At 42.8% G+C, this 13393-nt stretch overlaps 1 protein-coding gene across 1 annotated transcript in view; it reads right to left on the minus strand.

Moving 5' to 3' along the window:
- Window positions 1–9002: 9002 nt before the first annotated feature.
- The window catches only part of RPS4X (ribosomal protein S4 X-linked), a 4785-nt gene continuing 394 nt past the window's right edge, over window positions 9003–13393 (minus strand). The window contains exons 2-7 of the mRNA XM_077763216.1: window positions 12725–12802; window positions 12072–12252; window positions 11585–11682; window positions 9963–10156; window positions 9461–9467; window positions 9003–9203 (exon numbers count right to left, since the gene is read on the minus strand). Of these exons, the coding sequence (XP_077619342.1) occupies window positions 9069–9203; window positions 9461–9467; window positions 9963–10156; window positions 11585–11682; window positions 12072–12252; window positions 12725–12802 (693 nt within the window). The 3' untranslated portion in view covers window positions 9003–9068. The remainder of the gene's footprint in view (window positions 9204–9460; window positions 9468–9962; window positions 10157–11584; window positions 11683–12071; window positions 12253–12724; window positions 12803–13393) is intronic.

The raw sequence follows: 13393 nt of genomic DNA on the forward strand, positions 1-13393 counted from the left end.
TTTTTTTTTTTTTTTTTTTTTGGAAGTGAAAAAGTACAAAGTGTACTTGGGGAAACAGTGAGGAAACAAATCAGGGGAAGGTTCATAGGGGACCTGCAGGATATACCTCTCATTCATTCATTCATTCATTCGTTCGTTTGTTCGTTCGTTCATTCATTCATCTAGCACCCACAACATGCCAGTAACTGGGCTAGATGGTGGGGATTATGTTGGAGAACAAGATTAACCTTATGGACCTCACAGACTCACAAGGGACACAGACAATTAAATAGACATTTAAAAAATTTTTTTAATTAAAAATTTTTTTTAGTTTATTTATTTTTGAGACAGAGAGAGAGAGCATGAGCAGGGGAGGGGCAGAGAGAGAGAGACACACACAGAATCCGAAGTACGTTCCAGGCCCTGAGCTGGCAGTCCAGGCTCAGAGCTGTCAGCACAGAGCCTGACACAGGGCTTGAACCCATGGATGTGATATCATGACCTGAGCTGGAGTCGATGCTTAACCAACTGAGCAACCCAGGTACCCCTAGACAATTTTTTTAAAGTAAGCTCTACACTCAATGTGGGGTTTGAACTCACAACCCCAAGATCAGTAGTTGCATGCTCCACTGACTGAGCCAGCCAGGCACTCCTAAATAGACCATTTTAATACACCACAGTAGATTCCAGAATGGGAAGAACAGGGAAACAGTGTGCTGTGGGCTCCTAACCTTCCCAGAAGTTTCCCAGAGGAAGGAATATCTCAGCTGAGACCTGAAGTAAGGCTGAGTGTGGGAAAAAATGCTCCTGGAAGAAAAAGTGTCAAAAGAACAGGAAGAGAGATGGGAACAGTGTAAATTTGAAGGTCTAAGAGAAAATCAGGGACTACAGAAATAGAAGCACTGTGGAGGTGGGAATCTATTTGGGACATGCTGAGCTTGAGATGTTTGGGGACCACCTAAGAGATGTCCAGGTGGCAGGTGACTATGAGTGTCTGATGTCCAAGAAAGAAGTTGTGATTAGAGTCCCGGGAATTGGGAACTACTGTGTCTCCTATTGAGAAAATAGCTTAAGACCACAGTGAGGCGGGCTTGCAAAAAGCCCATGGAATTTGGACCTGATTCTACAAGCAGTGCGTTTGAACAAGAGGGTTTTTTTAAAAATGTTTTATTTATTTCTGAGAAAGCGAGAGAAAGCGTGAGCAGGGGAAGGTCAGAGAGAGAAGGAGACCCAGAATCCGAAGCAGGCTCCAGGCTCTGAGCTGTCAGCACAGAGCCCAATGCAGGGCTCACAGGGCTCGAACCCACGAACTGTGAGGTCATGACCTGAGCTGAAGTTGGCCGCTTAACAGACTGAACCACCCAGGCGCCCTAAGCATCTGACTCTTGATATCGGCCCAGGTCATGATCTCACAGTTTCTGGGTTCGAACCCCGCATCAGGCTCTGTGCTGACAGCGTGGAGCCTGCTTCGGATCTATTTCTCCCTCTCTCTGCCCCTTCCACGCTTGCACTCTTTTTCTCTCTCTCTCTCTCTCTCAAAATAAATAAATAAACTTTTAAAATGCAAACATAATGAATAACTACTAAACACTCATTACTTCCTAATTATTTTACATTTTATTATTTTTCAGTGTTTATTTATTTAGAGAGCGAGACAGAGAGAGAGTGCAGGGGAGGGGCAAAGAGAGTATCCCAAGTAGGCTCCCCACTATCAGCACAGAGCCCAACATGAGGGCTCCAGCTCACGAACTGTGAGATCATGACCTGAGCCAAAATCAGGAGTAGGATGCTTAACCAACTGAGCCACTCAGGCACCCCACATTTTACTATTATCTATATGTCCTTGAGGTTATTTATGCCTATCGTATAGATGTGGTGGAAATGTTATATAATGGTGCGTTACTGTGCATCTTCTCCCAGATCCCTGTGCAGTGACATCACGGTGGTAGTCTGAAATCAGCCACAGAAATCGGTAAACACTACAATCAGGACTTGATTAATTGTCTTGTTGATTGTCTACAGTTAACGACGGGACAGAGAAATTGCTAACATGCAGACTAAACTTAGAAGTTTGTTGTGTCTTATACCCAATACATTGTGACCAGTATAAAAAATTAAGGAGCTATTCTTTCCATATTTGAAAACTATTATCTGATTCAGCAAAGAAGTTGCTTGCATCATTGACAAATGAGTGAGGTTCTTATGTATGATTTTGTTGTTTCACTTTTGTCTTATTTGTTAATGCAAACACAAGTATCAACCAACACTTGGGTCAGAACTACATTTCTTTGTCGATTGCAACCATTACCATAGATTTTTTAAGTTTTATTTATTTAAGTAATCTCTACACCCAACATGGAACTTAACTCACAACCCCAAGAGCAACAGTCACACACTCTTCTTCATAACTGAGCTAGCCAGGTGCCCTCATAACAACAGATTGCTATGGATATAAGAATTTGGCAAAATTCAATGACAGCATTCTGAGAGAACCACCTGGCTATAGCCATATATGCAAACCACAATAAAGAATATTGCCTATTTCATTATTATTTGTAAATTGTGTTATACATCCTTTATATCAGTAAAACTTATAATAAACCTATATACATGTATAGGTACACTTTTTTCTTAAGTAGGCCCACACCCAGCACAGAACCCAACACAGGGCCTGAACCCACAACCCCAAGATCAAGACCCCAGCCGAAACCAAGAGTCAGATGCTTAACTGAGCCACTCAGTGCCTGTAGGTACACATTTTTTTAGAGTTCACTGTTAAACATTTACCAACATACCACTGATTACACATGTTCACCGTTGCTAGAAAAGCTAATAAAAATACATGAGTATGTCCCTAGGAAAGCCCCAGGGATAAACTGAAAAGCAGTTTGCTCTTGGAAAATTTCTGCTTTCTGTTGTTATTATTGTTATTACTAAGTGATGTCTGTTGCCTCTTGGGAACATTCTTTGTTATTATGTATTGTTTAAACAGTATGACATTCTCAAAATCCAAAATGGTAGAGAAAATCGACCCATAAACTCCAGCCTGAGCACATCAAACCTTTTTATGTTTCATTCTCTCTTTGAACTTTAGGATTGATCTTTGTGTTTGGGGACTTTTCTGAGCCCAACAATCTGGGCAGAGGAGAGGATTCTCCTGATTCAGGGTGGAAAAGTTCTATCTGAAAAGACAGCATCTCTCTTTGTATCTAGTTTATACCCAAGGTAACATGGAAATTAACTCCTTTGGTGGAGCCCCTGAGAACCGGCACCTGCCATCTCTTGACATTAGGAACCTGAGGTCATGATGTTTCCAACTTACTTTCAAAGGGTTCAGAGAAATGTGTGTGTCTGTGTGTATGCCTACATATAGAAATAAAGCAAATATGGCAAAATGTTAATTATTGAATCTAGCTGGTATCTATATGGTGATCATTGTACTACTCTTTTGGCTTTTCTATATATTTGAAGATGTTCATAATATAAACTACATACATAAAAATGGAGTCAGTGAGGGGCTCCTGGGTGGCTCAGTTGGTTAAGCATCTGACTTCAGTTCAGGTCATGATCTCATGGTTTGTAAGCATGAGCCCTGCTTCAGATCAGTCCCACTTCTCTCTGTCTCTCTCTCTCTACCCTTTGTTGGATTCTCTCCCTCTCTCTGCCCCTTGCTCACTTGCACCCTCTCTCAAAACAAAAGACAGAAAGAAATGGTCTAATATTATTTAGGATAGGGGGAGAGAACAGATACCACACTATACCATACTATACTATACTGTACCTTTATACATTTATTATGAAAAATGTCAAACGTACACATAGGTAGAGCAACTAGTGTAATGAACCCCATGTAACCATCACCCAGCTTCAACATTATTAGCATATGGTCAACCTTGTTTTGTTGATCTTCCTCACTCACTAGATTATTTTAAAGCAAATCCCAGGTTGCTTGTCATTTCTTCTGCAAATACTTCAGTTTGGGGTGCCTGGGTGGCTTAGTTGGTTAAGCGTCCGACTTTCNCTTCAGTGTGTACCTCTGAAAAACTTTTCACAGTTATCGCACAAGAAATTAACAGTAATTTGTAAATATCACCATATATGGAATCTGGATATATTTCGAAGGTGGAACCAATGGAGTTTTCTCATAAAATTACATGTGGAGTGTGAGAAAAGGAGATGAATTAAGGACATGTCCAATGTGTTTGGCTTGTGTAATTGGTAAGACAGTTTGCCATGACCTGAGATGGGGAAGTCTGTGGATAGAACTGATTGGTGTGGGTAAGGGGACAGTATGGAGGCTATCATTTTTTCTGTAACATCTGGTCTAACAGCAAGAACACAGGATTTGGATATCAACAAATCAAGACGGCTAGGGGCACCTGGGTAGCCCAGTCAGTTAAGAGTCAGTCTGACTCTTTTAATTTTGGCTCGGGACATGATTTCACGTTTTGTGAGATGGAGCCCCGTGTCAGGCTCTGCACTGATATCTAGGAGCCTGCTTGGGATTCTCTCTGCCCCTCCCCGCTTGCTCTCTCTCTTAAAATAAATAAACTAAAAAAAAAATCTGGATGGCTCTTGTAAACTATAAATTATTACATAAATCCTAGCTGTCTGTATTCTTGTTCTCAAAACTGCTGTGCTGCTCTCTGACTGGAGCATGAGGCCCAGCCCACTGAAGGCACAGGGAAGTAAACCAAACCTAATAAAGTTCTGCTTCAGTCAGTTTTGTGTATATATCATCTGTCTCCCTCCCTCCTGAGATGATCTCTAAGGTTCCCTCCATTAATAAGATTTTATTAATCAAATTGGAAGCCTTCAAAAATCCTAAAAAGACACAAGCCATTTTATTTGGAAACCTATAGCTCATTCTGAGGATACAGACTGCTTTGGCTAAGTACACTCATATGACCTGGTTGTTAGGATGGAANAAAAAAACCAAAACACATTTAAAATGTTGTTCACTTCTGCACAGTGAAGGAAACAATCAGCAAAACTAAAGGCAATCTATGGAATGGAAGATATTTGCAGTGACATATCTTTCCAGCTGGCCAAGAGACACCTGAAAAGATGCTCACCTTGCTTACTGTCAGGGAAATGCAAATCAAAACTGCAATGAGCTATCACCTCACACCTGCCAGAATGGCTAAACTCAACAACACAAGAAACAGCAGGTGTTGGTGAGGATGTGGAGAAAAAAGAACACTTGTGCACTGTTGGTGGGAATGCAGCCACTGTGGAAAACAGTATTGAGGTTCTTCAATAAGGAAAAAATAGAACTGCCCATGGGACACCTGGGTGGTTCAGTCGGTTAAGTGTCCGATTTCAGCTCAGGTCATGATCTCACGGTTTGTTGGTTTGAACCAAGCGTCAGGCCCTGTGCTGACAGCTCGGAGCCTGGAGCTCACTTTGGATTCTGTGTTTCTTTTTTCTCTGTATCTCCCCTGCTCGCTCGCTCTCTCTCGCTCTCTCTCGCTCTCTCTCCCTCTCTCTCCCTCCCTCCCTCTCTCTCTCCCTCCCTCTCCCTCTCCTTCAAAAATAAACATTCAAGAAAAATAAAAGCGAAAATAGAACTGTTCTAAAATCCAGCAATTGTGCTACTAAGAATTTACCCAAAAGTTACAAAACAACTGATTCAAAGGGATACTTGCATTGTGATGTTAATAGCAGGATTATTTACAATGGCCAAGATATGGAAACAGCCTAAGCGTCCACCAATTGATGATTGGGTAAAGATGTGGCATATATATACAAAGGAATCTCAATTGGCCATTAAAAAAAAAAGGGTGAAATCTTGCCATTTGCAATGACCCGGATGGAGCTAGAGCATGTAATACTTAGCAAAATAAGAGAAAGACAAGTACCATGATTTCACTCATATGTGGAATTTAAGAAACAAAACAAACGAGCAAAGGGAAAAAATAAGAGAGACAAACCAAGAAACAGACTCTTAACTATAGAGAACAAATTGAGGGTTACCAGAGGGGAGGAAGGTGGGGGGCTGGGTTAAATCGGTGATGGGGATTAAGGAGTGCACTTGTCATGAGCACCATGTGCTGTATGACATTGTTGAATTACTATGTACACCTGAAATTAATATAACTGTATTTAACTAACTGGAATTTAAAACTTAAAAAAAGTAAACATATGTGGAGGAACAATAGAAAAAACAGTGTTTAAAAATTTCTGGTGGTAAAGCCAAGGGAATCAAGAGCAAAAATGTACTGGGACCTCATCAAGATAAAAAGCTTTTGCACAGCAAAGGAAACAATCCATAAAACTAATAGGCAACCTACGGGATCGTTGCAAATGACATATCTGATAAAGGGCTAGTCTCCAAAATCTTTAAGGAACTCACCAAACTCCACACCCGAAAAACAAACAACCCAGTGAAGAAATGGGCAGAAGATATGAACAGACACTTCTCCAAAGAGGACATCAAGATGGCCAACAGACACATGAAAAGTGGGAGTTTGACTTCTTTGCCAATTCTGATGCCTTTTATTTCCTTTTGTTGCCTGACAGTGCTCAGAGTGGCTAAAATGAGCAAATCAGAGGACTCCAGATGCTGGCAAGGATGTGAAGAAACGGGCACCCTCCTACAGTGATGGTGGGAATGTAAACTGGTGCAGCCCCTCTGGAAAACAGTGTGGAGGTTCCTCAAAAAATTAACACTAGAACTCCCCTATGACCCAGTAATAGCACTGCTAGGAATTTACCCAAAGGGATACAGGAGTGCTGATGCATAGGGGCACGTGTACCCCGATGTTCATAGCAGCACTCTCAACAATAGCCAAAACATGGAAAGAGCCTAAGTGTCCATCAACGGACGAATGGATCAAGATGTGGTTTCTCTATACACTGGAATACTACACGGCAATGAGAAAGAATGAAATCTGGCCATGTGTAGCGAAATAAGTCAGGCAGAGGACAGATACCATATGTTTTCACTTATAAGTGGATCAGGAGAAACTTAACAGAGGACTTTGGGGAAGGAGAAGAGAAAAAATAGTTGGGGAGAGGGAGGGAGGCAAACCATGAGACTCTTGAATAATGAGAACAAACTGAGGGCTGATGGTGGGGGGGAGAGGGGAAAGGGAGTTGATGGGCATGGAGGAGGGCACTTGTTGGGATGAGCACTGGGTGTTATATGGAAACCAACTTGACAATAAACTATGAAAGAAAAAATAAATAAAATAAAAATAAAAAATTCTGGTGGTGTGAGGGGACTGCAGCCAAATACACTAATTCCCCAGTTGTGCAAGATGGCTGCCCCATTAGCATCTAGGAAACCACTGCACCTGTGGAAAGAACCAACCGAGGGCCTCTCATTCCCCACATTTGCCTTGGTTCCTTAGGTAAAATCCAAATAATTTCCATCATTTGCTGAGTGGAGGCTTACAGCAAATCTACAAAGAATAGCCATGGGTGCAGTAAGCAGGGTGGCAGCAAGAAAATCCACCAGTCTTCAGGGACTCCTGCCCTCTGGCCTTTTACGGTCTCACTGGCCTGTTTCTCAGGGGGCACCTTAAGATTACCTCTGGCCTGAGGCACCTGGGTGGCTGAGTCAGTTAAGCATCCGACTTCAGGTCATGATCTTACGGTTCGAGCCCCCATAGGGCTCTGGGCTGTCAGCATAGAGCCGGCTTCAGATCCTCTGCCCCCCACTTTGCCCCTTCCTTAGTTGTGCACAAAGGCTCCACACTTGCTCACTCTCTCTCCCTCTCTCTAAAATAAACAAAAAAAAATTACTTCTGGCCCTGCCTGGCTCATCAGAACTGCCTATCTGGGCAACCTGATTTGCTTGGACCCTGTTCTTGCAAAAATTCCTTCTGCGTAAGCAGAGGTCTTGAGGCCCCATGAGGCCCCATGTTGGACTGCTCTCAATTCTCAGACAGTGGCTTTGATGCCTGCAATATGAAAGATAGAGGAGCCCTGTGGGGTCAAATCAGCTTGGACTCCTGGCACAATCCCTCCTTTAGCGGATTAATTCAGACCCTGCTTCATTCAACAAGATCAATTTTCTGAGGCTCCTGACGCCAAGCCTAGGACCCAGCTGGGGGCGGAGGCACTGCAAACAAGCCACTGATCCTCAATGGGCCTTCTTCTCTGTGGGACCACAGGCCTGGGCACCAGGGAGGGCTGTTACACATGCCCAGCTAAACACGCAAAGTGATCTTACACAGGCTCATCACACCTCAGATAAAGAGGTCCAAGATGTCTCCTCCCTCCAGCCTGTCACGGCAGGGATGATTTGCTAAGCTTGAATAGTCTTCTACAAGAGATGAACATTGATACAGCACTTATGTATACGGTAGTTGGTGGGTTTTGACACAAGGCAATTTTGCTCCCTAAGAGGGATCTGTCTACATCTGGAGTCATTTTGTAATCTCAACTGGGCAGAAGGGGAAGGCAGGCTCTAACATGCAGTGGTCAGATGCCAGAGATGGCTGTTCAACATCCCATGATACACAGGAGAGCCACCCACCAAGTTACCTGGACCAGCAGTATTAAAGTTGAGAAACCCTGCAATAGGAGGTAGAGGTGTTTTGGTTGTTTTTTTTAGACATGACTTATAGGGGAACAAAAGAGCTGGCTCCTTGCAGCCAAGGGGAACTCTTATTGAGTGTGGATCCAAACAGCTTCAAGCGGCCAGCAGCAAGACAACGTGGGGCTCAAACTTACAAGCTGAGATCATGACCTGTGCTGAAGTCGGACGCTTCACCAACTGGGCCACCCAGGTGCCCCACAGATTTTTAAGTGAAGTCAGGACAGTTGAGTTCTTGGCCAAAACTGCAAGTTCCCTGGTTCTCTCCACTCCTGGGTTAGCTGCTGCTCCTTCTGTCAAGTCTGGGATGTTCTCCTTCCCACCACCCTAGCCCAGCCTAAAAAAAGACACAGGAAGATCTATATCACAGAAAGCCCTAAGGCTGACTGAGTCAATCTACTTTTTATAAGTAAAATAGGGAAGCTGTAAATTAAAACGAAACTCCAAAACCAAACTACCACAAACACCAAAGAGACAATTTATCGTGCTGTATTGATCTTTAATTGTGCACAAGGACTTCCAGTCACATCACCTAGGGACCTCTTTACCCACTGCTCTGTTTGGCTGCCAGTCTCTTGTCTCTCTCTTCAGCAATGGTGAGGCGGATGCCCTTTCCACGGGGAAGAGAAATCCATGGTTTGTTGCCCTGGAAGATAAAANTAGGCAGAAGAAAAAGAATCTGGTTAGAGCCAGGAACTATGCAAACTCATAACCTGATGTGACGAATGACAAGAGCCAGGCTCTAACAAAATTAGTCATTTTTCCCATTTGAGTCTACTTCTATGGATAGGTTACCCAAGAAGTGACTGTCAGGGTTCTCCTAAGATTTATCCCACCCCTCACCCCTCCCTCACCTAAGCCCCACCAAAGCCACCTCGCCAGATCCTCACCATGTCTTGTTGCTGTTCCTCTAAGGCCCAATGCTCTGCCAATTACTGTCAGACTGAGAATGATGACAGCATTACTAAGGGCTATACCACAATTAGGCTGGCTGCTATTCAGTCGTCTTCCTGACTAGCCCTAGACCATTTCCATAGCTAGGGGAGCTTTTTTGAGACCTCTACAGCAGATCTGAGAATGTGTCTTACTTACAACAAACTTCCTCTCAGCTATCCAGAATATTCTAAGCATCTGGGGCTCTGGAAGTAAACATACTATATACCTTGGTGTTGGGAGGAGATATTCTCCAGGTAAGGTGTTTTGTTTTGTTTAACATTCCCCACACATTTCTTAAATCTTTAAGAGTTGCCCCCTTCCCAATCCCTTACTACATGAGAAGACATTTCTCTTTGGTTGCTTATCAGAATCACCTCAGAGGGCTCAAAACGAAACCCTGTACCGAGGCCCAGTGCAAGTCATGATGCTTGATTAAGCTCCCATTAGAGGGAGAGAGTGAAAAGCAAAGAACAGCACTTATACCTGGGTTTAAAGAGAATGCCCAGATAGCAGAGGCTGCTTACCAGTATCAAACTTGATGAAATCAGTTATCTTTCCAGTCTCCAAATCAATCTGAATGGTATCATTCACCTTGATGAGGGGATCAGGATAGCGTATGGTGCGAGCATCATGGGTCACCAGATGAGGGATTCCTTTTGTTCCCACAAAGATCTTTCTCACTTTGCACAACTTATACTGGAAACACACAGGAGGAGTTAGCCACATCTAGGTTAGTTCACATGCACCACACTCCATATGAAACAGTAACTTCCTAGTTAACAGGCGCCACTGCTCCAGAACATATGAAACAGTAACTTCAAAGTTCAGTTCACACACACCAGTGTAACAGTATGAACCAGTAACTTTGTAGCTGACACGCCAAAGGTATGAAACAGTAACTTCAAAGACGCAACAAGTATGAAACAGTAACTTCGAAACCACAAGTCACTGGGTTAAAAAAAAATGCAATTAGCAGCTAAAGGCAACAGCCTTACATAGGAATGGCCATTTGCCAAGCTGCAGAATGGGGAGCCTGACTTGGTGTCCTAACCTCCATAAATTTCTGACACTGTCCCTCTCTAGGGCAGTCTTCCCAGTATGTTTTCCTTGTATCACTCCATAAGCCCCAGGTTCAAGTCCAAGGCATTGAAGGCCCCACAACTTCCAACTCACACACAACAGGGTAATTCCCTAGTGAGTGGGCTGATCACCCTTTCTTTCCCCAGGCTGTTTAAGCCTCACAGTGCCCCTGAATTCTTCCAACTCACCCTCATCTGCTTTCTAACAAGTGCTAATGGCTCCTTCCAAAACACAACTTGAGTTTTGTCTCACAAACTGCAATTGTATTACCATTTCATCTATTCAACAAATACTTCACACAAAGCGTTTCAATGTTGGATTTTCACTCTGGGAACTCCTCAAATTAAATCAAATCACCTTGATGCCATTGGACATGCCCTCCAACCTGCTGATAACAAGGCAGCTAAGCAAATTAAGAGCTGAATCACACAATTGAATTAACCTTCATTTATAGCCAATAATTCAAGGAGTCTTAAACTTTTGCATAAAACCACTACAACAAACTGGATTAAATAATCAATGTCTGCAATCTTTTTCTTGAACTATTTCAAACAAATGCCCCAAGGATTATCAGTCTCCTTCATTAACACTTTTCCTCTCCCCAGAGTAAAGCTAGATCCACAAATGGAGACCTGACATAGGGCCAATCAGGTTGGACTAGCATTGGCTTTCTGGTCCCTTATAAAGGACCCATACTTCAGGCACTAATAAATGTTCCTAGAAATCACTTTCCTTGCCCCTAAAGCCAAAGTTAACTGGAATTTATCTCTGCCACAAAAAAGACAATCTGTTAAAGATGTTAACTTCAAACGGAGATCAGTAGGTATCCGGCAATGAACTGTGATGCAACTATTAGTAAGACCTTTACTAACAGGATATAAAATTGCACATACAATAGAAACCCAGCAACTTGTTACCTGGCTATTTCCAGGTATATGACCATAAGCAATTTTAATCTACCTACCTCACTGCAATGGACCATTCAGGTTCTAACTTAGTACCAAGTAAATTTAGCTCAAGACCCAGCCTGCTTATAACACTCACCTTGGCCTCCTCAGGCGTGATCCGATGAACAGCAAAGCGACCCTTGGTGTCATAGATTAGGCGGAAATTCTCCCCAGTCTTGTCAATGCTGATGACATCTGATATCAAAACAGTTTAACTAATGTTACTATACAGCCCCACTACCCCATGCTGAGTAACAACCACACCAGTCTAAGAAAAAAAATTCCCCATATACTTCCTATTTCCAATACTAACAAGAACTCCTAGGTTAACGATGATGACTAGCTAATCTTTTAAAACCCTGTCTTTAGGACATATAAAACTTAAGGTGAATTAAAATTTGGTTTTGAGAAAGGATTCCTGATTCTTTGGAGCCCTATACTATGTTGGTAAAAACTGAAGGGGAAGGGCAGGCTTTATTTCTGTGACTGATAAAAGCCCACCGATATTCAATACAACTGTCATTTTGTAGAGGAAGATAAAGCAAAAGAAGCCACCACCAAGTGCCCACCACTTAATCACTTACCCATAAAACCAGCAGGGTAGGTTATATCAGTTCTGACCTTGCCATCAATCTTAATAAAACGTTGCATACAGATCTTCTTTACTTCATCTCCTGTTAGGGCATACTTAAGTCTGTTCCTTAGGAAAATGATGAGAGGGAGACATTCTCTCAACTTATGGGGACCAGTAGATGGACGAGGGGCCTGTAAAATGATCAAAGCAAAATGATCTTAAACTACTGTTGAGATTCACTCAAACCTATGTGTTGAGATCCATCAACTAGACACCAGACTGTGCCCATCACCCTTCAAGTGTGGGTTAAAAAGAGGTATCCAAAACTTGTAAAACTATCCCAGAACTTAAAGCTTTATTGCATGTTTCCCCTTCAGAGGACCAGGCCCGTTAAGAACATTTGAATTCTGAGTCCATGAGTGTACTATGTTGTATGCGAAACAGATGAGGCAGTTATTAAGGAGTCAGGTGGGGTACAGTTAAGCAAGACAGCACAAGGTCTTCAAAAACGGGGAGACAAGAATACTCTTCCCATAGTCCTGTCCCCAAATAACTTCTGGGTATAGTAATCAGGAATGCCTGGTATGAAATAGGTCCTCTGAACATGTCAATTAGATCTCCGTAACACTGGCCAAAAGAAAAAGTGTCCCTTAAAATACTTACGAACACACCGGTCAGCTTATCCAGCATCCAATGCTTTGGAGCTGCTACCCGCTTCAGATGCTTCTTGGGACCACGAGCCTGAAGGAGAATGTCAGGGCTTTAGACTTCAATGCTGTTAAAATGGTTACAGGTTTTTTCAAGAACAGCTATTAACTTCTTGAAAGAATGGAGTCTAAGTTTCCCCTTCAGCAAAATGTGGACAGGGTAAAGCATAAGGCCGTGACATTAAGGCAGAGAAGCAAATGCAGTTATCTGGCAAATCCATAGGTTCCATGAACTGTACCCACCCCTCTCACTGTATAGAGGACACTAATTATCTTTGCGAACTGTTCCACGCATTTTCATGTTACCACTTAAAATGGTCTGCTTCTTGAGGCTGTGTCTTCTAAGAAACCTTTCTGGCGAAATGGTCAGGAATTGGACTTTGTGGCAGAGCCAGCCAGCAAGAGAAATGGACAAGAGCCATATCTGTGCAAGTTTCTGCTTGTTAACCAAATAGAAAAGTTTTCCCAACATAACCACCTGGTGTGGAAGTGTCTGATGCGAGATTAACCTGCCCTCTGCAAAACCACGTGCCAACAGCTGCTCCCTCGTACTCTAAAACCAAAAGCTGAGAGCCGCTTTCACTTTAGAATGCGGAAGCTTGTCAGCGCTGTGCACAGATGCTTA

Source organism: Crocuta crocuta, unplaced genomic scaffold (genome assembly GCF_008692635.1).
Source record: "Crocuta crocuta isolate KB4526 unplaced genomic scaffold, BGI_CrCroc_1.0 scaffold440, whole genome shotgun sequence".
Taxonomy (NCBI): Eukaryota; Metazoa; Chordata; class Mammalia; order Carnivora; family Hyaenidae; genus Crocuta; species Crocuta crocuta.